This window comes from Pseudochaenichthys georgianus, chromosome 17 (genome assembly GCF_902827115.2).
Source record: "Pseudochaenichthys georgianus chromosome 17, fPseGeo1.2, whole genome shotgun sequence".
Classification (NCBI taxonomy): domain Eukaryota; kingdom Metazoa; phylum Chordata; class Actinopteri; order Perciformes; family Channichthyidae; genus Pseudochaenichthys; species Pseudochaenichthys georgianus.
Genome location: NC_047519.1, coordinates 7,909,801 through 7,929,115, shown reverse-complemented (window position 1 = coordinate 7,929,115; position 19,315 = coordinate 7,909,801). Strand labels below are relative to the sequence as shown.

At 42.4% G+C, this 19,315-nt stretch overlaps 3 protein-coding genes across 3 annotated transcripts; 2 read left to right on the top strand and 1 right to left on the bottom strand.

Annotated features, from left to right (window-relative positions):
* The first annotated feature begins 315 nt into the window (after positions 1-315).
* On the top strand, positions 316-3,894 carry tsen15 (TSEN15 tRNA splicing endonuclease subunit). The gene is made up of 4 exons (XM_034105453.1): positions 316-466; positions 547-628; positions 1,675-1,810; positions 1,924-3,894. The coding sequence occupies exons 1-4, from the start codon at positions 407-409 to the stop codon at positions 2,093-2,095; spliced, it is 450 nt and encodes a 149-aa protein (XP_033961344.1). The 5' UTR covers positions 316-406; the 3' UTR covers positions 2,096-3,894.
* Positions 3,370-15,594, bottom strand: LOC117463035 (uncharacterized protein C1orf21 homolog). The gene is made up of 7 exons (XM_034105454.1): positions 15,509-15,594; positions 15,227-15,386; positions 13,647-13,787; positions 8,605-8,684; positions 7,011-7,081; positions 6,380-6,443; positions 3,370-4,517 (listed from the first exon to the last, which is right to left on the bottom strand). The coding sequence occupies exons 3-7, from the start codon at positions 13,735-13,737 to the stop codon at positions 4,476-4,478; spliced, it is 348 nt and encodes a 115-aa protein (XP_033961345.1). The 5' UTR covers positions 13,738-13,787; positions 15,227-15,386; positions 15,509-15,594; the 3' UTR covers positions 3,370-4,475.
* Positions 15,583-19,313, top strand: sec22ba (SEC22 homolog B, vesicle trafficking protein a). Its single transcript, XM_034105451.2, has 5 exons — positions 15,583-15,781; positions 16,820-16,929; positions 17,982-18,142; positions 18,218-18,364; positions 18,695-19,313. Exons 1-5 carry the CDS (start codon positions 15,707-15,709, stop codon positions 18,847-18,849), a joined length of 648 nt encoding a protein of 215 aa, XP_033961342.1. The 5' UTR covers positions 15,583-15,706; the 3' UTR covers positions 18,850-19,313.
* The last annotated feature ends 2 nt before the right edge of the window (positions 19,314-19,315 follow it).

The window sequence follows — 19,315 nt, the reverse complement described above, 5'->3', positions numbered from 1 at the left end:
AGAATCTACTTTAAATGTAATACAACTTTTCTGATGTTTGTTTAGCGTTTCTTCAATTTAAAAAACAATTCAGTTCAATTCAGGGACTTTACTGGCATGAAAGTTTTAAAAGTATTAAAATAAAATGTGTCCAAATGTACAACATAAAAAAAAGATATAATCATATGAGCATGAATGTTAGAGAATGGTGGGTGTTTTCTTCTTAAGTCCCTTAGTTTGGGCTGTAAGGCAGCTGCTATTCCACGGCCTGACGCTAAAAACAAGCATGAGTACCATTTTCCGCCCGGACGACTTTCAGTGTAGCACACCAGAAAACACATCTGACACATGCCGCCGCGACAGCAGCGCTATGTCGGGACATTCAACAGTGCTGTATGAGACATTAGACTGTAGATAAGTTATTAAAATGTCGGAGGCGTCACACAGAGCAGAGGAAGCTCCTAACTGGATCCTCGTGCACCCAGCAGTGAGTATCCTCCGTGCTGCGTTCACAGGTCCGACGCTAAATCATGCAATAACCAGTGTTTCTCCTTCTTGCTGTTTTAGTATCAGGAAATGAAAAGTCTGGAGGTGGAGGACAGTGCACAGGTACACGCAGCTTTCCTCGTGTACATGGATCTGTCTGAGGGTGAGTTTGAGAACATTTAGCAGGAGCCATTACTTTGTGTCTGTTTTTGTGTGTCATAAACATGGGGTCAACATAGTGATGGTCATTTTTATCTATAATTATTTTTTAAATTATATAAAAAGGAATCCGTTGTGTTCACTTTAAATTGTTTCCTCACCATTATAGTTAATTGTTGGTTCAATACATATAAGGATAAACATAAATAGCCCCTTTTTAAAAAAAAAAAAAACGTTTTAAAGGCCCCTATTATACTATTAAAGGTCACAGATATGTAAAACAAGTCTCTGAAGTGTTTGGCTCTACATACCAAACTGATCATTGTAGCATGCCTTAAACCCCTCTGTTTCAGCCCTGTTTCAAAAGTGCTGATTCTGTAACTTTAAATGCTAATGAGCTGCTGCTGGCCACGCCCCTCTGAGAGATGATTGGGTTGAAAAAACACAATGGTGCTATAGGAGGAGATGATAAGGTGGGCGGGGTTACCTTGGTTGGTTATTGGCACAGCACAAATAGCTAATTAATTCACTATATTGTCAATATGTATATGGTGGTGTTGGGTCCAAAATATCTCCATTTTGCCAAGCCCTACAAATAACTATTTAAAACGACCTAAATTCCCCAAAACAGTTCTGACGACATACAGTACACTTGTTGTGGTAGCCGGTTCAATATTGTCCTAGTCAAACCGTAAGTGTCATGTTATATTTACTCCCTTAAATTCTCTCAGCAAAATCAACACAATTAAGGAATTTTAAAAGAAAGACTGTCAAGGATAAATGGTTGACTAAAGCCCATTACTGACCTGATGAAATGTTGGGAGACCTTTTATCATCTCTGTAAAAAGTGCACTCAATTCTGATGTATCAATACGCATAGGTAACATGTTATCTTAATCCTTTCATTTATGTCTATCCAGCCAGAGATTCAGCAGTGAGAGAAAACAACTGTCTCCTCCACAAAGTCCTCCATCACAATAAGACGTGTAGGACCCACTACAGTTAGCTCTCACTGTCTCACGTTTATGCTGTGCTTCTGGCTCCTTGCAGTGCGTCAGTGGAAAGAGGTGTCCTGTGTCAAGAGTCCTGAGCTGCAGGTGGTTCTGCTGGAAGGGAGGGAGAAGGAAGGAGCACCCATCCAGACAGTCTTTCCACTGCCTACGCACCGACCTCTGAGCCACCAAAGGTAATGAGACACCGGGGAATCTCTTAATGTACTGGCCCCCCCGCCCTCTCTGTTCTTCGGTTGAAGACTTTCACCATCACAAGGCTAACAGCTTCCCCCTCTCTGCCGTGCAGCATACGCCACGTGCTGGACCGAGGCTTTCCCATGCTGCTGTGTGCCGTAGCCTCTGACTCCACCCTGGTGTACCAGAGGATGACTGATGGCTTGGTGACACCGGACCCTCCTACTGGTCCCTTCCAGGATTTGGGTCGCCGGCAGCACCGGAAGAGGCGGAAGCAGCAGTGAGACGGGGCCAGCTGCAGAGCTCCAGGAGGCCCAACTCATCCATTGGACCCTTTTATGTCCAAAGCTTAGAGAAGGAAGTGATGTCAGAAACTGTCTCACAGAGATGATGATCCGGATACGATGCATACATTCATCAGTACTCGAGGGGAGCAGGGAAGATGTCTTTTTTGTTTGTCTGTGGGATTTTCACAATTGATTTTGGATTATAGCAGAAAATTAACTCCATGGCAAAAGGATGGTTACGATACTCGCATGTTTTGTTCAGCAGGATAATGTTCACATATTCAGTAAATAAGACAACGTAAGGCTATAAACAAACGGTCGTGGTCACATGACTTCACGTCTCCTCCACTTAGCTAAAAGCGGCTAGTGTGATGACGTTAGTCTCATTTTGAAGACACAAAGAACGATTACTCACACCTGCACCACTATATAAGCCACACGACCTCTACCAATAACAAGGTCAACAATACATTCTGTTCCAAGTCATGCAACTGTAACGTTAAGTAGCACAAACTTGAGCTAACCTTATGAGTTGGCTCGCGTTAGCTAGCTATGCTAATGGTGATGTCTGCTGAAATATTTAAATTCTTTGCTCTTTTTTCCCTGTTGTGCTAACTTTAAATTAATTTGCAGATGACATTAGCATTGCTAGAAATCTCCTAGGGTTAGCGTGGGTTATTTGTTGCTTTGTGTGACTTCTTCTTTTAAGCTACAGTTGTACCTTTGTATTATAAGGGGAAGTCGTGTGGCACAGACATGATGTATTAAATATAAACTCAGTAGGCTACTTTAACGAATCCCCAATTAACGGGATAAAGAAACTACTGCACAATATAACACAGTGGCAAGTGAATGTTAATTATTGATAAAACACAAAGGACTTTCCACCTTACCACACGCTGAGTTTCCACCACCAGTATCTATGCCACGGTGGGCCAGAGCCTGGAGTGAGAAGACACGTTGGTGCTTTGTACGAATAAAGAAGAGCAGAATTGGACAGAGACACTGGAAGCTGCTCTTAAAAGAAGGTGTACTGATAACATGTCAGCAGAGGAACATGGACACCTTCAGTTACATCCTACTAGGGGAGACACGAGACATGCCATGTTTGAGAGGTTAGTTGACTGATTCTTCAATGGAACCAAGGATATTCAAACCATTGTTTACCGCAACAATTAAGCTAATTTGAATCATACTAAAACCGGCTGAGCTCCAGTGAGTATATCGTCGACAAAATGATCCATCCGGCAGGAGCGAGACAGTATGGATAACTTACTGAAAACACTTTTTATTTTCTAAAAAAACAAAAGTTCAACATAGAAACACGACGACATATTACTGGTGAGCGAAAATACATAAATCAGATTGTATGTGATGAGGCAGTGTCCACCCTGTAGGTATAACACGGGACGGATACTGAAGCAGGGGACATGGAGGACCCCGCTGTGTGAGTGCACGAGTGTCTGCTCAAACAGTGTCTTGATGAGAGGAAGGACTTGACCACTTGAGACAAAGACTACAACACTTCAACCCTGAGCCTTATTAACATAGATTCTCTACATCATAGCAGAAAACAGACATGGACAGACGCTACGGAAATGATTGCGTCCAGAAATAAGGATTAAATGAGAGAAAATGTTTTTGTTTTTGCGTTTTCAAGAATAAAGTAGCAAACGTTGAGAATAATCGTCCAACTGAGAAAATATCTGACCACTCGCGTTAACGCATATACTGGACTTTGACTTTATTATTGACATGTTGCCTTGAAATGCAAAATAAAAAAAGATTCCTCCTCATTCTCGCCTGGCACTAATCATCTTCCGTAGACACACACGATGTACTGGCCGACGTACTGTAGAAAAGAGGTTCACACTGTGTCTTGGAATGCAGGAAGTTTCCAAACGGTTGACTTTTCAGGGACGCATTCAAGAATGGAATATTGAAAGTGATGCAGATGGAGATATACGTGTTCACGGTAAGTGTCCACCAGACAGTCCAACAGTCGTAGTGTTTCAAATGTCTCGGTGACGGCCGTTTATATTGACCATACAGGACTTTTCCAAAGTTGGGAAGAAAAGCAAGTGTGTCTTAAAATCCCAAGATCTCTGTCATCCTGTAATGACTTCATTAAGGAAGTAGAATGTCATGTTCTTCTTTTCGAGGAGGTTAAAAATACTTTGATTTGGCTGGTCCTTTCTCTCTGAGTTGATATGTGAGCAGGAGGGCAAAAAGGTGCTTGATTCAAGTCTGTAATCCATTCTTCTCAGGCGTGGACATACAAGGGACATCGCCCCTGAGTTAGCACATGGTACGGTCCACCCGTAGCACTGCGATGACAGCTCCTCCACAGTGGCGCGATGGACACACGAGCACAGGGCTATGTCATGTCTTCTTCCTCTTCCGAGCAGTAGTCCTGGCCCTGGAGACAAAACACAGATATGAGTACACAAAGTATTACATGATGGTATGTATCTCAGTTTCCTTAAAGCCTTTACACAACCAAGGCCTGAGAAATGAACAACCCAAACATCTAAAAATACTTGCCTGCTAATATAAATATCAACGGCTTTTATTGTGAAAGGTAAACATTTAAGGATTGGTTTTGGAAAGCACGCCATGTGTCAGTAAGGAGTAATCAAGTGTGCCATCTTTGTTCAGACGAAGGAGTGCCCAGGCTTTGGCCTTATAATAATCACAATTAAAAGGGGCAACGTGATTGGCTCATGGGTGTATTATTATTGTATTGTATTATTACATGTCAATTGTTAGACGCTTTTGCCCAAAGCGACTTATATACAATACAACTCAATACTTTAGGCATCCCCACAGGAGCAATTTAGGGTCAAGTGTCTTGCCTAAGGACACAGCGGCATGAGCGGGGATTGAACCAGTGCCCCCCTGATTCAAAGATCAGCGCCCTGAGCCTGGCCTGCCTGTAGAAAGAGAAGAAGATGCCGTGCAGGAGGCAGGTCCACGTTTATTCCTATGAAAGTTGTTCAACAGCACATCAGACCAAAATGGCCTGACTTGAGAACAATAATACCCACATCTTCCAGGAGTCGTCCGCATCCATGCACACTAACCCCGCCTCCTAGCCCACACGTCTCAGCCAGCCTCAGCTTAGCCAGGCTATTACTGCAATATACAACCTTTAGAATATAATGCTTTGCATAAGGACTTTTCAACTATTCCTCCAAATAATTATGAGCTGATTTATTTTTACAATGGGGAAAAGTATTTATTGGCCAAAAGGCATTACATGACTCCACCAGATGACCACTACAAAAACTTGCTTCTAGCCCTGGTGCACTTCCTGTCTGCTTGGATTGGCTGTGTGGGAAAGCTAAAAACAAAACGGTCCTTGTTTCGGAAAAATATCTGCTTCACATCACTTAAAGGTGGGGTAGGTCATTTTGGAGAAAGCAGCTCGAGTGCGCTAGAATTTGAAAATACACAGCCGGAACAAATCTGCCACTTCCTCACAGAGCCCCTCCTCCAACACACGAACGCCACATGACCAATGAGGGCACGAGATAAGTTTGTGCACAGATGGAAGGCTGACGGGCAGGTAGGCCATCCAGTTACTTTAGCCGGGCCGGCTCAGATGATTGGTCGTGCTTTTTACAGTACTACGGCTTCCACCGAATTTTTTTATGGATTATTTTGTCAAAGCACTTCAGATATTCATTGCTATTCATGTCAAGAGCATTCCATGGAATATAACAACAAGTGTATCTCAAGCCGGTTTCTCAAACTTACCTACCCCACCTTTAATGTCAGCTCTTACAAAAACTATTTTAAAAACAAATGTATCCATTTGCCAATTCATCTCCTTACTCACCACACGCTGTGGTAATAACTCAGTTAAGTGAGTGAACAGTGCATTAGAGACTATATTAAACAGCGGATAAAAGCACATCTGGTGTGTGTGAGTATGTTCAGCAGCAGGACAGTCCCTGTGCTGAGGGCAATAAAGGAACATGTCACCCAGTGTGGCTCATCTATGTGTTTCAATACTCTATAGAGAAACACACTGCATCTGGATTTAGATACACTGCTATTAATGCCACAATCAGTTGTTAAAATGTTTTCAACCATACACACATTGAGTTTCTTTTTGACACATCATTATGTCATCTGCTGTGTCCTCACAGATTGGCTGCAGTGATAGGATGAACCTCAGTGTCATTTAGACAAGAGATTTTGGCAAACACCCAATAACGATACAGTGTGATGCTTCGATGATGGGTTGTTGTTGTTGTCGTTGTCGTCGTTTCTTACCTTTGCAATTTTTTCGTCCAGCATCTTAAAGAACTCTTGCTGACTCTCTGAGGAGTGGATGCTCCTGCAGAGGAAATGGAACAATGTTAAAGATCGGCAGAATAACTCCGGGCATGGCCATGACTTTAAAGGACAGAATGGAGTGTCAAAAAACAAAATAAAATCTGTAAAATAATAACATGTATATATATGTGGAGGCATAGGGAGAAATAGAAAACGTGAAAGAAGACAAAAAAAAAGGGCTAAATAAAACAATGTGGACATATAATGGAAAATAAATGTAAAACAACACATGTAGAAATATAAACTAATTAATAATAAACATTTTCATTTAGCATTTAAAAATCTAATTTTGTGTTTCATTTTGTCATTTATCTTTGCTGCACCATATACATAGAAATATAAAACGGGGAAATGGTTTATAATTCAAATGATTAAATGTTTCCTTTAAATGTTTTATATTACATTTTCACAATTATTGATGATTTTTTCTCTTGATATTTAATGTTTTTATGAACTTATTTATGTGTGTATTTATTCTTTATGGCAGCGCTATGACTAAATAGAACTCCACAAACACAAGCTATGAACGCATGTTAATGATATTGAATCACCCGTCAGGGACACTCACAGAATCTTTCCGTTCCCATTGGACCCTGACTCCTCCATGTGCTGACCTTTCCCCAGGAGAGCACTTTTCTCCTGCAGGACATCAAAGCACACACACTCACACACCTGCTCCTACAGCTGTCTCATGTCCCATCATTCAGCAGCATAGAAATCACATCACGAGATAAAAACACACAATCAGCTCAAAGTTGCCGTATATTGTAATGTGATCATGATATTTAGAAACAAAGTAAAGTACTATTCTGCTTTTTTGAGTTTTCCCTTTCCTGCAGTGTGTTATAGGTTTTTGTGCATGTAAATGCCCCCCCCCCCCCCCCCTTCCATTGGACTCCTTTGTTAACTTCACATGGTGACATCACTATGTAGCACTTGCACTTTCATTGGCTATCACTCCAACGCATTGAACGTGATAGGCTAAGGGCTGGGAGATCTCTAATGCCCCTTTCACACCAAGGCTTTTCCCGTTCTAGCTCCGTGCTAGAGCTTTTCTGGTTCAGAACCGGTTCTTCGGTTTAGCTCCTGCTCTGTTCACACCACTCAGAGCCCGAGTGGTGCTGCGTCATTGCGTCACCGTTTGCGTGCCTGCTTCATAAAGCCAAACCGCGCGGAAACCCCTCACAGCTCACATCAACAACAACAACAATAGCCGATTGTATTGAAGCGCTACTCGTTTTGGTTTCGCTCTGTCGAAACGAAATGGAAGAAAAGGGACGACTTTACTGCCAACTTTACAGTCGTTACATGCTACATTCAAAAGTGCTTTGGACCGCGTGCTCCCCTCCAGCTTCCTCTGTACCTCTTCGGAAGACTAGATTCCCAGTGGGTAGCTGGTCTCTTCAGTGGACACTGCTGCTTGTTAAGTTTGAGGTTTTCCATCTTTGTGTACAAACTGGATAAAACGTGGGCTTCTTGTTGTTGTTAGAGGTTGATCCCGCCCCCGCCTCTGACGTAAGCATGACCTATGCGGTGCTTGCTTTCTAGACCGACAACTTTTTGGTGCTTGAAACTAACCGGATTCCGGAGCTTAGAGGCGGCTCCGCTGCGGTGTGAACAGGAAAAAACGGTGCTTTTCAAGCTCCAGCTCCGAACCGGCCCTGAAACCGCGTTGGTGTGAAAGGGGCACAAGTGGTGAAAACAGACCCGGCCAGCTAAGGAACCCTTTAACTATTTACAATTAAAAGAGTGACGTTTTAGGGACGCATGATACATACTGATAAACTGACATGTCAAATTAATGTTTTTAAAGATTTAGTATCAAATAACGCCTAGCAGTTTGCAAAACAAGCGTTATTGATGTACGGGAAAAAATACCCTTATAAAAAGGAATTATCTTGGAAATTCAATATTAGAAATTGATTTTGTTTTTATTATAATTAGAAATAAAGTACATCATTTGACAGAGGATAGGTCAAATGGGTGAGGTTGTAATTATAATCTTCCAGTTACATTATTAGGCAATGAATGTACGTATAATGAATGATGTATTTATATCCCATCGTTTTCTTTACCCTTTGATTCCCTCTCAATGTCTTCTAATTTGTTATTTACATATCAAGTGTATTCATGTTCTCGTGTATGCTCTATAAAACACGCACTGTGCTGTCCTGGCCGTCGACTCCTCCTTCGTCTCCGCTGATGTACTTGACTTTCTGCACTCCTTTCATCTTGTACTCATCTGTGACAGAGTGGGAGACAGAGAGTTAGAGAGGACGGCTCCTCTTATTAAAACACGCCTCCGGGTTAAGAGTGCTCACTTCTTGGCAACGTAAAGATGTGCTGGAGTTCTCACGCTGCAGACTACATCCTCTCTGAACAATGGCTGGTGAGCGGAGAACACTTGAGCCCCTCTTTTCTCTGCTTCTCTTTCTTTCCACTTCTCCGCATTTGAAAGGAGGAAATTGAAACGGCGCGTGATAATGAGGGCCTGATGGACTCAGTTATTATAACACATCACATTAACGCTGTGCCAGTTATCATCGAAGCTTCATCTAGTATTCCTCCGTAGCAGCTTTAACAACAACTATGACAATTATAGGTTTCAACTATTTGACAGATTGTGTGAATATGCCAAAAATAAAGCACATGTTAAGGGTTTTATTAGGATCTGACCGCTGGGAATGGTTTCCCTTTATCTTAAGTCACTTAGGTCTGAACTTTGGATGTCCTTCAAATCAATGTATTGCTCATGTTAATGAAGCGTGTCTCTTAATGATCTATCGAGACGTTTGAAGTAAGAAATATATGAAACACTGCTAACTATTAAAATGTTCAAATCAAGTTTGCATTCACACTGTGTTCTGTACTGAAAGATTGTGTTTTATAAGAACATAAAGCATTTCCATAATGATGTCAGCACCTTTCAGCTCTCATGCGCTTCTGCCTTTAATAAAGCAATAGTTCATGCTTTCATCTGTAAGGGGCTGAGAGGCAGGGTAGTGGGAGGCACCTGCATTCCCAACAGGTGGCTCCACCCTCTTCCAATTAGCAGTATTGGGAGCAGGTGTGGAGACCTCACACCTGCTGCTAATCACTCCCTCAAGGGAGACAGAGCACACAGAGTTGCTCAGTTGTGTGTGGCACATGGAGGGAGCCTTTGTTTAATGGAAGGTATTTTTGGAGTTTGACAGCAATAAAGCCTTTTTTGGATTTGAACACTGCCTCTGTCGTGATTGCTGCACTACCACTTTCCTCTTTATCTGCCCAGTCCTGTTACACATCCTTAACTGAGAGCATCAGGATCACCATGGATACATCTAACAAGACTCCAGAATTATGTATATTACATTTCAAATACCTATATTGATATAAATGTGGTCTAATCTTAAAAAAAATAAAAATAATCCACCACAGGCTGTGTCACACAGGAACATACATGTCTGCAGAATGACAGATGAATGGTGGCGATATATTGATATTACATGTATTGATTGTAATATGGATTAGCCATCATCTCATTATGTGGATATTGTAGTTTTGCTTAGTGTTATTTTTTTGTTGCTTTAAAAAATGGAAAAAGGGTAAACTTCATGTCTCCTTAGAAATTCTTCGTGCTTGCCTTTCCGATTACCAGACGGCAGTCAAAGCAGCCAAAACAGAGTATATTTCTCTGTTAATCTCCAAAACAGCCATAAACCTCAGGTTCTTTTTAATGTCCTTAATTCGATCATTAATCCTTGTGATGCTTCTCCAATTGTGCCATCAACTACTCTCTGCGATACATTTCTTAAATGTTTTATTGAAAAAGTATCTGTTCTTAGGCGAGCCTATACTAGTGCTACCCCAGATCCTGCTCCCTTTCTGTGCCCTGCTGTCCTCGACCACTTTGAGCCTGTATCCCTCTCTTCTCTCTCGGATGTAGTCAAGCACCTGCGGCCGACAAACTGCACCTCAGACAGCATTCCCTCTCGCCTTTTTAGAGATGTTTTTGAATCAGTTGGAGCAAGTGTTGTATTGCTTGTAAACACCTCTCTTAGCTCAGGATGTGTCCCAGCTGCCTTCAAACATGCCGTGGTTAAGCCACTGCTTAAAAAGAAAAATATCGATCCCTCCATTCTCGCAAATTTCAGGCCCATCTCCCAGCTACCCTTTTTATCTAAAGCCCTGGAGCGAGTAGTCTACGCCCAGCTGCAGTCATTTTTAACCACGCATGGTATCCATGAACAATGTCAGTCTGGCTTTAAACCTATGCATAGCACTGAAACAGCCCTTTTAAGAGTTTTTAATGATCTGCTCTTAGCCGCCGATTCAGGTAGCCCAGTTGTCTTGGTGCTGTTAGATTTAACTGCTGCCTTTGACACTGTGGACCATAGTATCCTGTTGTCACGGCTTGAACAGTCCGCAGGCATTACAGGCTCTGCCCTTGCATGGTTCAGGTCTTATTTGACGGACCGTAGCTTCTCAGTGCAGTTAGGTGTTTTCTTCTCTGCCAAAGCCCCTCTTACCTGTGGGGTTCCCCAAGGCTCGATTCTGGGGCCCCATCCTTTTTCTATTGTACATACTGCCCCTAGGTTTAATTCTCACAAAACATAATATCCCCTTCCATTGTTACGCTGATGATGTACAGATTTATCTGCCTCTCAATCAACATGCCAACTCACTACAGCAGTTGAAGGACTGCTTAATAGAGATTAAATTCTGGCTGAGCCAAAACTTCCTCACCCTCAATGAGAGCAAGACCGAGGTCATCTTTTTTGGACCCCAACCAATAGTCTCCCCGGTTGATATTCTGGGCTCCCTCAATACAACTATCCTCCCCTCTGTTATGAACCTTGGAGTGACCTTCAACAGCGCCTTTAAATTTGATAAGCAGGTTAGCACTGTAGTCAAGACCTGCTTTTTCAAAATACGACTATTGGCTAAGATCAAGTCGTTTTTATCTTTTAAAGACCTAGAAAGTGTTATTAACTCCTTTGTTACCTCGAGACTGGATTACTGCAATGCTCTGTATGTGGGTATGGACCAGGCCTTAATTAGACGCCTCCAGCTAGTGCAGAATGTAGCTGCACGTCTTCTGACTGGCCATAAAAAGCGCGACCATATCACCCCAATTCTGGCTTCATTGCACTGGCTTCCAGTTCGGTTCAGAATAGATTTTAAACTCCTTTTATTTGTTTTTAAAGCCCTAAATAGGCTGGATCCGGCCTATATAGCCGAACTCCTCCATCGCTACACCCCAGGCAGAGCCTTAAGGTCGGCTGATCAGCTGCTGTTGATAGTGCCTAAGACCAGGCTTAAAACCCGAGGGCATCGAGCTTTTGCAGCGGCTGGCCCTAGGCTCTAGAATACTTTGCCCCTCCATGTGAGGTCGGCCCAGACCCTGGGGGTTTTTAAATCAATACTTAAAACTCACTTTTTCTCTCTGGCTTTTGTATAATTATCTATCTATTTATTCATTTATTTAGTTATTTATTCATTTACTTATTTATTTTTAATATTTATAACATAACATAGGATTTAGTAAAGTATTTTTTAAATAGTTTATACATTATTCGAATATCGGAATAGTAGATAGGATTACTTAAAATATAGTACCTTATATTTCATCTTTTTTTCCCTTTAGACCCTTGCGGTTTATTCTTAAAAATCCTTACCCTTAACCACCCCCCATTTTCCCTCTGCTGGTCTATAGCCTTGTAGAGGGTAACGGGGTACAGAGGGTAACGGGGTACAGAGGGTAACGGGGTACAGAGTCGCTTAGATAAGCGGGGGGGTGCATCTGACGAAGAGATAGGTTGTTGTGCTCCCTATCTCTGTTTCTTATCCTATATCTAATAGAACTGCTCGGGTCTTGATAGATTGAGTGGGGAAGTTCATGAGATCTTTCTAGAGGGTTATCAAGAATAACTCTTATCCAATGACCTTCTCCCTCTCTGTCTGTGTCTGTGTTTTATCTTGTTCCGATTAACCCAGCCAAATCTTTTTTCTTGTTTTGTATCTATATCTACGCCGGGATCCGGAGTCGAGGCTGATCCTCTTGCTGTAGTCCTGTGTCCTGGATCCTCTATCCCGAGTTCTGGATTAAGTCGTGGACTTCGGGTCGTGGCTGAACCTGTCTCTGCGGTCCTGCCTTGGGTCTCGTCATGCTGCTTCCCTGATGGCTTCCTCAGGACTGTAGCTGACATCCTCGTGGATTCATCTTCTCATTACAGACACATGCATTTCCTAACATTCGGTCTATATGCTGTAAAATGTATTATCTCTTGGATTTACACACGGCATCTATTGCACGTCTGTCCGTCCTGGGAGAGGGATCCCTCCTCTGTTGCTCTCCCCGAGGTTTCTCCCATTTTTTCCCCTTAAACTGTGGGTTTCCTCTGGAAGTTTTTCCTTGTACGATGTGAGGGTCTAAGGACAGAGGGTGTCGTTTTTCTCATACTGATATTCTGAACAATCTGTGCTGTTGTATTTGCTGTAAAGTGTCTCTACTGTAGGCTATTTTTATTTTATGTACAGCACTTTGGCTCCACCAAAAATCGTTTATAAATGTGCTATATAAATAAAACTTGATTTGATTTGATTAAAATCTGCATTACTGTGAAGGGATTTATTTTAAGAACGAACCAGACAGATTTATTATTTGCCTAAACCCACTTTCTGAAAATGGCATTGTGTGAATATTTTATGAAAGCATTATCATCACAATTTCAAGGTATTTGATTCAAAAGAAAATAGAGATTAGATTATTTTCCAAATCCGCTAGCTCTTGTGTCAAAAACCTCGTCTTTTTTTACAAAAGTAAAAGTAATCATTATGTAGTTCATGTATTACACAATCTCTGTCATGTTTAACCAATTTTGAACACTGTGTGGATAAGTAGTATAGTTCTGAAGTACTATAGTACGGCATCATATTATACAGGCAGACCATGTGTTTGAATTTATAAAAAGTAGCCAGTAACAATGAGTGTTGAATAATAATTGTGTAAAATGTACAATATGTACAATATTTCCATCTTAAATGCAGCAGAGTAGAAGTAGCAGAACATGTGAATTGATATTTGGTTCCAATCGCACAGCCCTAGTGGCACATACCTCATATACTGTATATTACTTCAACCCCAAATGAAAGCAAGGCTCTTAAGGGATTTGAACACTTAAAGTGCAAAGGACATGTGATGATAGTGAGTGGACAGACTGACCGGAGTGGAGGTCCCCGTTGCTGTGGGCTTTGCTCTGGCGCTCCTCCCCGCTGGGCACGGCAGACACCTGCTTGGCAGAGGTGCAGCCCATCTCCCACCCTCAGCTGCTCTGCTCCTCAGCCCTGAGCACCACAGGCACACCTGACACACACACACACACACACACACACACACACACACACACACACACACACACACACACACACACACACACACACACACACACACACACACACACACACACACACACACACACACACACACACACACACACACACACACACAGACACACACACACACACACACACACACACACACACACACACACACACACAGTCAGATATGTGTAGATCAGGAGTTCACAAAGGTATTCTGTAAGCAAAGACCTTTCCCCAGCAGAAACACCTCAGACGATCTCTTGATTTAGTTTCTGTCCCCGGGGAAATCATGAGCGGAGCGTCTGTCAGACACGTTAGAGGACAGTCTGCTCCATGTAATTACCAAAAGGGCTGACGCTGCACATTCTTTACCTAAACTGTGTTCCGAAATAACAGATAACGTTTACACTGTATCAAACGGCAACAATTTTGCCATTGACTATTTTAGAGTCAGTTGCTCAGTCCGCTTAGGAACTGGACGGTCACTGGTTTGAGTCCCAACACATTGTGTGTACTTGTGGCTTGAGAGATGCCAGTTCAACTCCTGGTCCCTGCTGAAGTGTCCTTGAGCAAGGCAATGAACCTGCCACAACGAGACTGGCCCTTTGCTCTGACACCTCTCCACCATGTGTTCATTTCGGGGCCAATGTGTATAGGTCCTGTTTGCGTGTATTTACTATCATATCCTCCTCCCAGCCTCTGAGAGGAAAGGAAGTCTTCCTGGACTCCAGCTGGGCTATCAGTATGTTTTCATAATCAATTAGTCATGAAGCGCCCCACCCTGGAATTAAATCGCTGGCTTCCCTATCTGTTCCTGGAGAATACACCGTGTCGCCGCGCTGTAAATCATGCAAGCGGCGCCTGGGAACACCAATCAGAAGGTGGTGCCAGCTGCACCGCAACAATAAGGCCTTTCAGTCGGTGTGGTACCCCCGTGCCAATCCGCCGGCTCCCCTCTCTGTCAGGGGAGGTGGGGGGTTCTGCGGCGCGCAGGATTAATCTGTGGCGGCGTTCAAGTGTTCCCACCCCGCAGTATCATGGCTAAAATTACGGTGTGTTGGTGCCAATCACCCGGTAGTGTTTTACATTAAGCTCCAGGTACATTGCAGAGTGATTGATCCTCTTATTGCATGGACCATCGCGCAGCTTCTCTGCACACATTTGTATATAAAGATAGAAGCTACATCCAATACTGTTAGGGGAGCAAACAAGAAGAAAGATGAGAGTAACATGCATCCCCTTTTAGCTGATATATTTCAAACATTCATCGCAGAGAGGAGATAACGTGCAGGGCTCCTTAAACAAATAATAACAAAAGAGCAGCCATTCCACGGCCAGCAGGAAATAGTCAGATGATATCGCATGTAAGGAATCAGCAAGCGTAAAATATCGAAATGCATGTACAGTAATGGGAGAAATTACCTATCTGGTTTGACCATGGTTCCTCTGGGTTTAGTACGGATAGGCTTCACTCCAGACGGAGGACCCAGACAGCGCATCTGCAGCTCCACACAGGCATCGGCGGTGCAGATGCGGTCCGTCCGTCTGCCAGCTGTCTGCTCCGGGCTCATGTCCTGATACCCTGTTAAAGGGAGAAATGCATTTTTTTAGAGAATACAAAAGCGGATCAACCAACAGCTAACTTGGTATATTTTTTCACATAACCACAGTCTTTTTTCTTTACAGTTTTTAGTTGCATCCTACCTCTTATGCGATGGAAATTTGACTACGAAGTCTAATCAGTTTCCACCCGGGCCGAATTCACCGGCGCACCAGGAACTTCCGTCCAGCTCATTCCTTCTGCATCATCAAAGTTGACAGCAAAAGATAGAAAGTTTTTTAAGTGCGCTGTCTTTGACCAAAAGCAGCAGCTGACCCTGCCGATAGTTGACCTCCAGCGGTATGACGACCCTCACAATGATCGCTCGGGTGGCGGACGGACTCCCGCTCGCTGCGTCCATTCAGGAGGATGAGCAGGTAGGAGGGATGCTAGCTCCCTGTTAGCCTCTGTGTGAGGACAGAGCTACACGCCAGGCTCCATTCACAAATCATACTGTTTAAGGACTGTTAGCTTATCCGCAACTGTAGTTCTCCAAATAACAAGAGTAAAGTCCTTATTTTAATTACTAGTGGTACATTTGCTATGAAAATAATTAACAAAGCAGGAGTTTTATTATAGAAAATATGATATTTGTATGTAAAGGTCAGTAACGATAACATACGTAGTTGCATTTCTGTTGTCCACCACTCTGTGAATTATTATACTGGAAATTGTCGAAATAAAAGGAACTACGTTTAGCTAGATACAAATTAAAAAAGTGTATTGTTTTGCGTGCGGAAAAGTTGATACACATTTTTTTTAAACGATTTTTCATAAATGATAGCTCTGTGTACCAATACGCATGCATTTTAATTATGAATGTGTAATGCCCTGTATAACAGATAGAGGGGAGCAGTTCACCTCTCCTACTGGCTCCATAACATCTAAATGAAGAGTCATTATAGTTCTAAAATAGTGAAATAATACATAAATAAACGAATAACTAAAAACAAGTGATGTTACAAGACAGGGTGGGCCAGGGCTAGTCAGTTAGCATGTGATTTCCGTAGGTATGTCTGCAACATAAAACATGCACTACTTGAAAATTATGTTGACATCCTAAACTCTTCAAATTATGAGAACATCAGTCGTTTTTTTTACAGCAAAAATGTTCCCTTATCTTACACATTCGGCCTATAAATGATTAAATGTAAAAAACATAGAATATACTGGGATTATTCATTCCCCACTGCTGTGGATCTTGGGTCGATAACAACCTGGGAAACATTCACACATCTCCGCCTCCATTTCTTTTTCAAATCTATCTCTGTTATTAAAGGACCTGGTAGCACAGAAAATAATCTTTAAAAAAAGGAAGTGGTTTTTGGACGGTTTGTGTCATTTTAATGAATCTTGATAAAAGAGTAAATGCCATACAGGCTGACTATAACCTCATTTTTCTTCATGTCTATCAGTCAGGAAGAGACCTGCAGCACTACCAGAGCCAAGCCAAGCAGCTGTGCCGTAAACTGAACGCTCAGAGTCCGGACCGCTGTACGCTGGAGGCCGGGGACATGAACTTCCAGTAAGTTACCACAAGCAGGGAAAGTATGAATATCATACTTTTCCCTATACATTTGGAGCAGCAGCAAAACTTAATTCAGCATCTAAAATTAAGGCACTCCTAAATCAATCAATAACCATTTAAAGGTGGGTAGGTAATTCACTTCAGAAACACTTGTTATATTCCATGGAATGCTCTTAACATCCCGATAGCAATGAATATATTAAATGCTTTGACAATAAATACATAAAAGTCATATGTGGAAGCCTTGGCGCCGTAAAAAGCACGACCAATCATCTGAGCCGGCCCAGCTAAAGTAACTGGATGGCCTACCTGCCTGTCAGCCTTCCATCTGTGCACACACTTATCTCGTGCCCTCATTGGTCATGTGTGCATTCGTGTGTGTTGGAGGAGGGGCTCTGGAAGGAAGTCTGAAGGAAGGGGCAGATTTTTTTCCGGCTGCGTACTTTCAAATTCTAGCGCACTCGAGCTGGTTTCAGCCATTCTTACCCACCCCACCTTTAAGTTAACACTATATCAATATGTAGAATATTTTCCCCTTGACTTTCCATTCAGACCTCATTTTACGACAAGGAACTGTCAATATTATATCCATCTATGCTCTCGCCAAAGCCACCAGACTCCATTGATAAAAACCCACATATTCTCGCAGAACAAAGGAGTTGCTGGTGTATCGCTGCCTCATATCAGCTCGTTGTTTGGCGTTATTATGGGAGTTGGAGGATTCCAAACTGAACAAATTCACACACAAACAGACTGAGTGGTGAAAATGTTCTAAATAAAGTGCACATTAACATAATTATAGGGTCTAAAAATGAGTTTGCTGCTGCCTCCTGTTTACAGCAGTATACTGCTTGAGTAATACACTGACTATGGATAAGTACCTCATATCACCCCACTTCAGAATATCCAAACTATTCCTTTAATTTGTATTCTTAAAGGGGTAAAATCCACTTTACTTCGATAATATTTCACAATTAGTTTGGTGACGTTTAGTTTGATATTACCAGGCATTATTAAGATCCATTGATTTGGTCTTTTTTTGTTTCCAGCTACCTAATAGCGGAGGGTGTATGCTACCTGTTCCTCTGTGACGCTTCCTTCCCCAAAAGGATGGCGTTTGCATACCTCGAAGAGCTCCACACCGAGTTCTACGACCAGTACGGGAAGAGAGTGACCACAGTAACCAGGCCGTACTCTTTCATCGAGTTTGGTAAGACTGTTTGATCTGCTACATTCAAGAAGTCTTTCACACAATCCTGACTTTGTGCTACATGCATTGTTTCAGACACGTACATCCAGAAAACAAAGAGGTCGTACGTAGACGGCCGGGCCAGGAGGAACTTCAGCAGCATCAACACAGAGCTACAGGACGTCCAGAGGATCATGGTGGCAAATATTGAGGAAGTTCTGCAAAGAGGAGAATGTCTTTCTGGTAACTAGGTTACAGGAATGAAGAAAGATCAGTCCTAGCAAGAGCACAACACACAAGGAACCAAAAACCAGCACAAGTTTGCTTTTGTGAAAATTAAACCTATAGTAATATATTATGCATTAACCAATCAGAGCAGACTACGCTCTGGTTTCAGACAGAGGGTGAAAAGAGGTGCTGCAGCACAGGCAGTGTGAGAAAAGTAAAGAGCTTTTTGAACATTAAAGCATGGAGACATGTCCCAGTAGAGGCACTTCATACAAATAATGATCTTTAAAATGAGCAGAATATATCATCTTTAAAGTAATCTCTGTTCTACTCTTCTTCGCTCAGCTCTAGACACTAAAGCCAGCAACCTGACAAGCCTTTCAAAGAAGTACCGCAGCGACGCCAAATACCTCAACACCCGCTCCACGTACGCCAAGGTGGCCGCTGTGACCGTGTGCGTCATCACTCTCATCATCTATGTGCGCTTCTGGTGGCTCTGATGGACCCTCAAGAAAGGACTTTAAAATAAGGGAGAGGGAGTTTCCTTTGGGAAGTGTAAAGGAGTACTCAAAGTATTCCTTTACAAGTTGATGCTGTTACTTTACTCTTAAAAGACAGGGTGCCTTAAAGGAATCGTATCCAGTCTGTCCCTAGAAGGTAGATATTCTTTGTGTGTTCTCCATGCCATGTATATGGTGTACACGGAGCCATTGGGTCTCTCCGTATGGGAGCAAATGCCTCATGGTGAGTTCATGTACCTCTGTTTACTGGAATATTAGGAGCAGGGTGTTTGGAAGTTAATTTATAAGCCGGTTGGGGTTCTCTTCAGTTTGAGCATTATAGGTGAATCCATGTATGACAGGGTTTTGTGATGTCCCAATACTGTGAGAAATGAATGTTTATTGTTCTGAACGTTTACATTGTAACAAAGTCTTAATGAAAATATTAAATATTTATCAAAGTTTC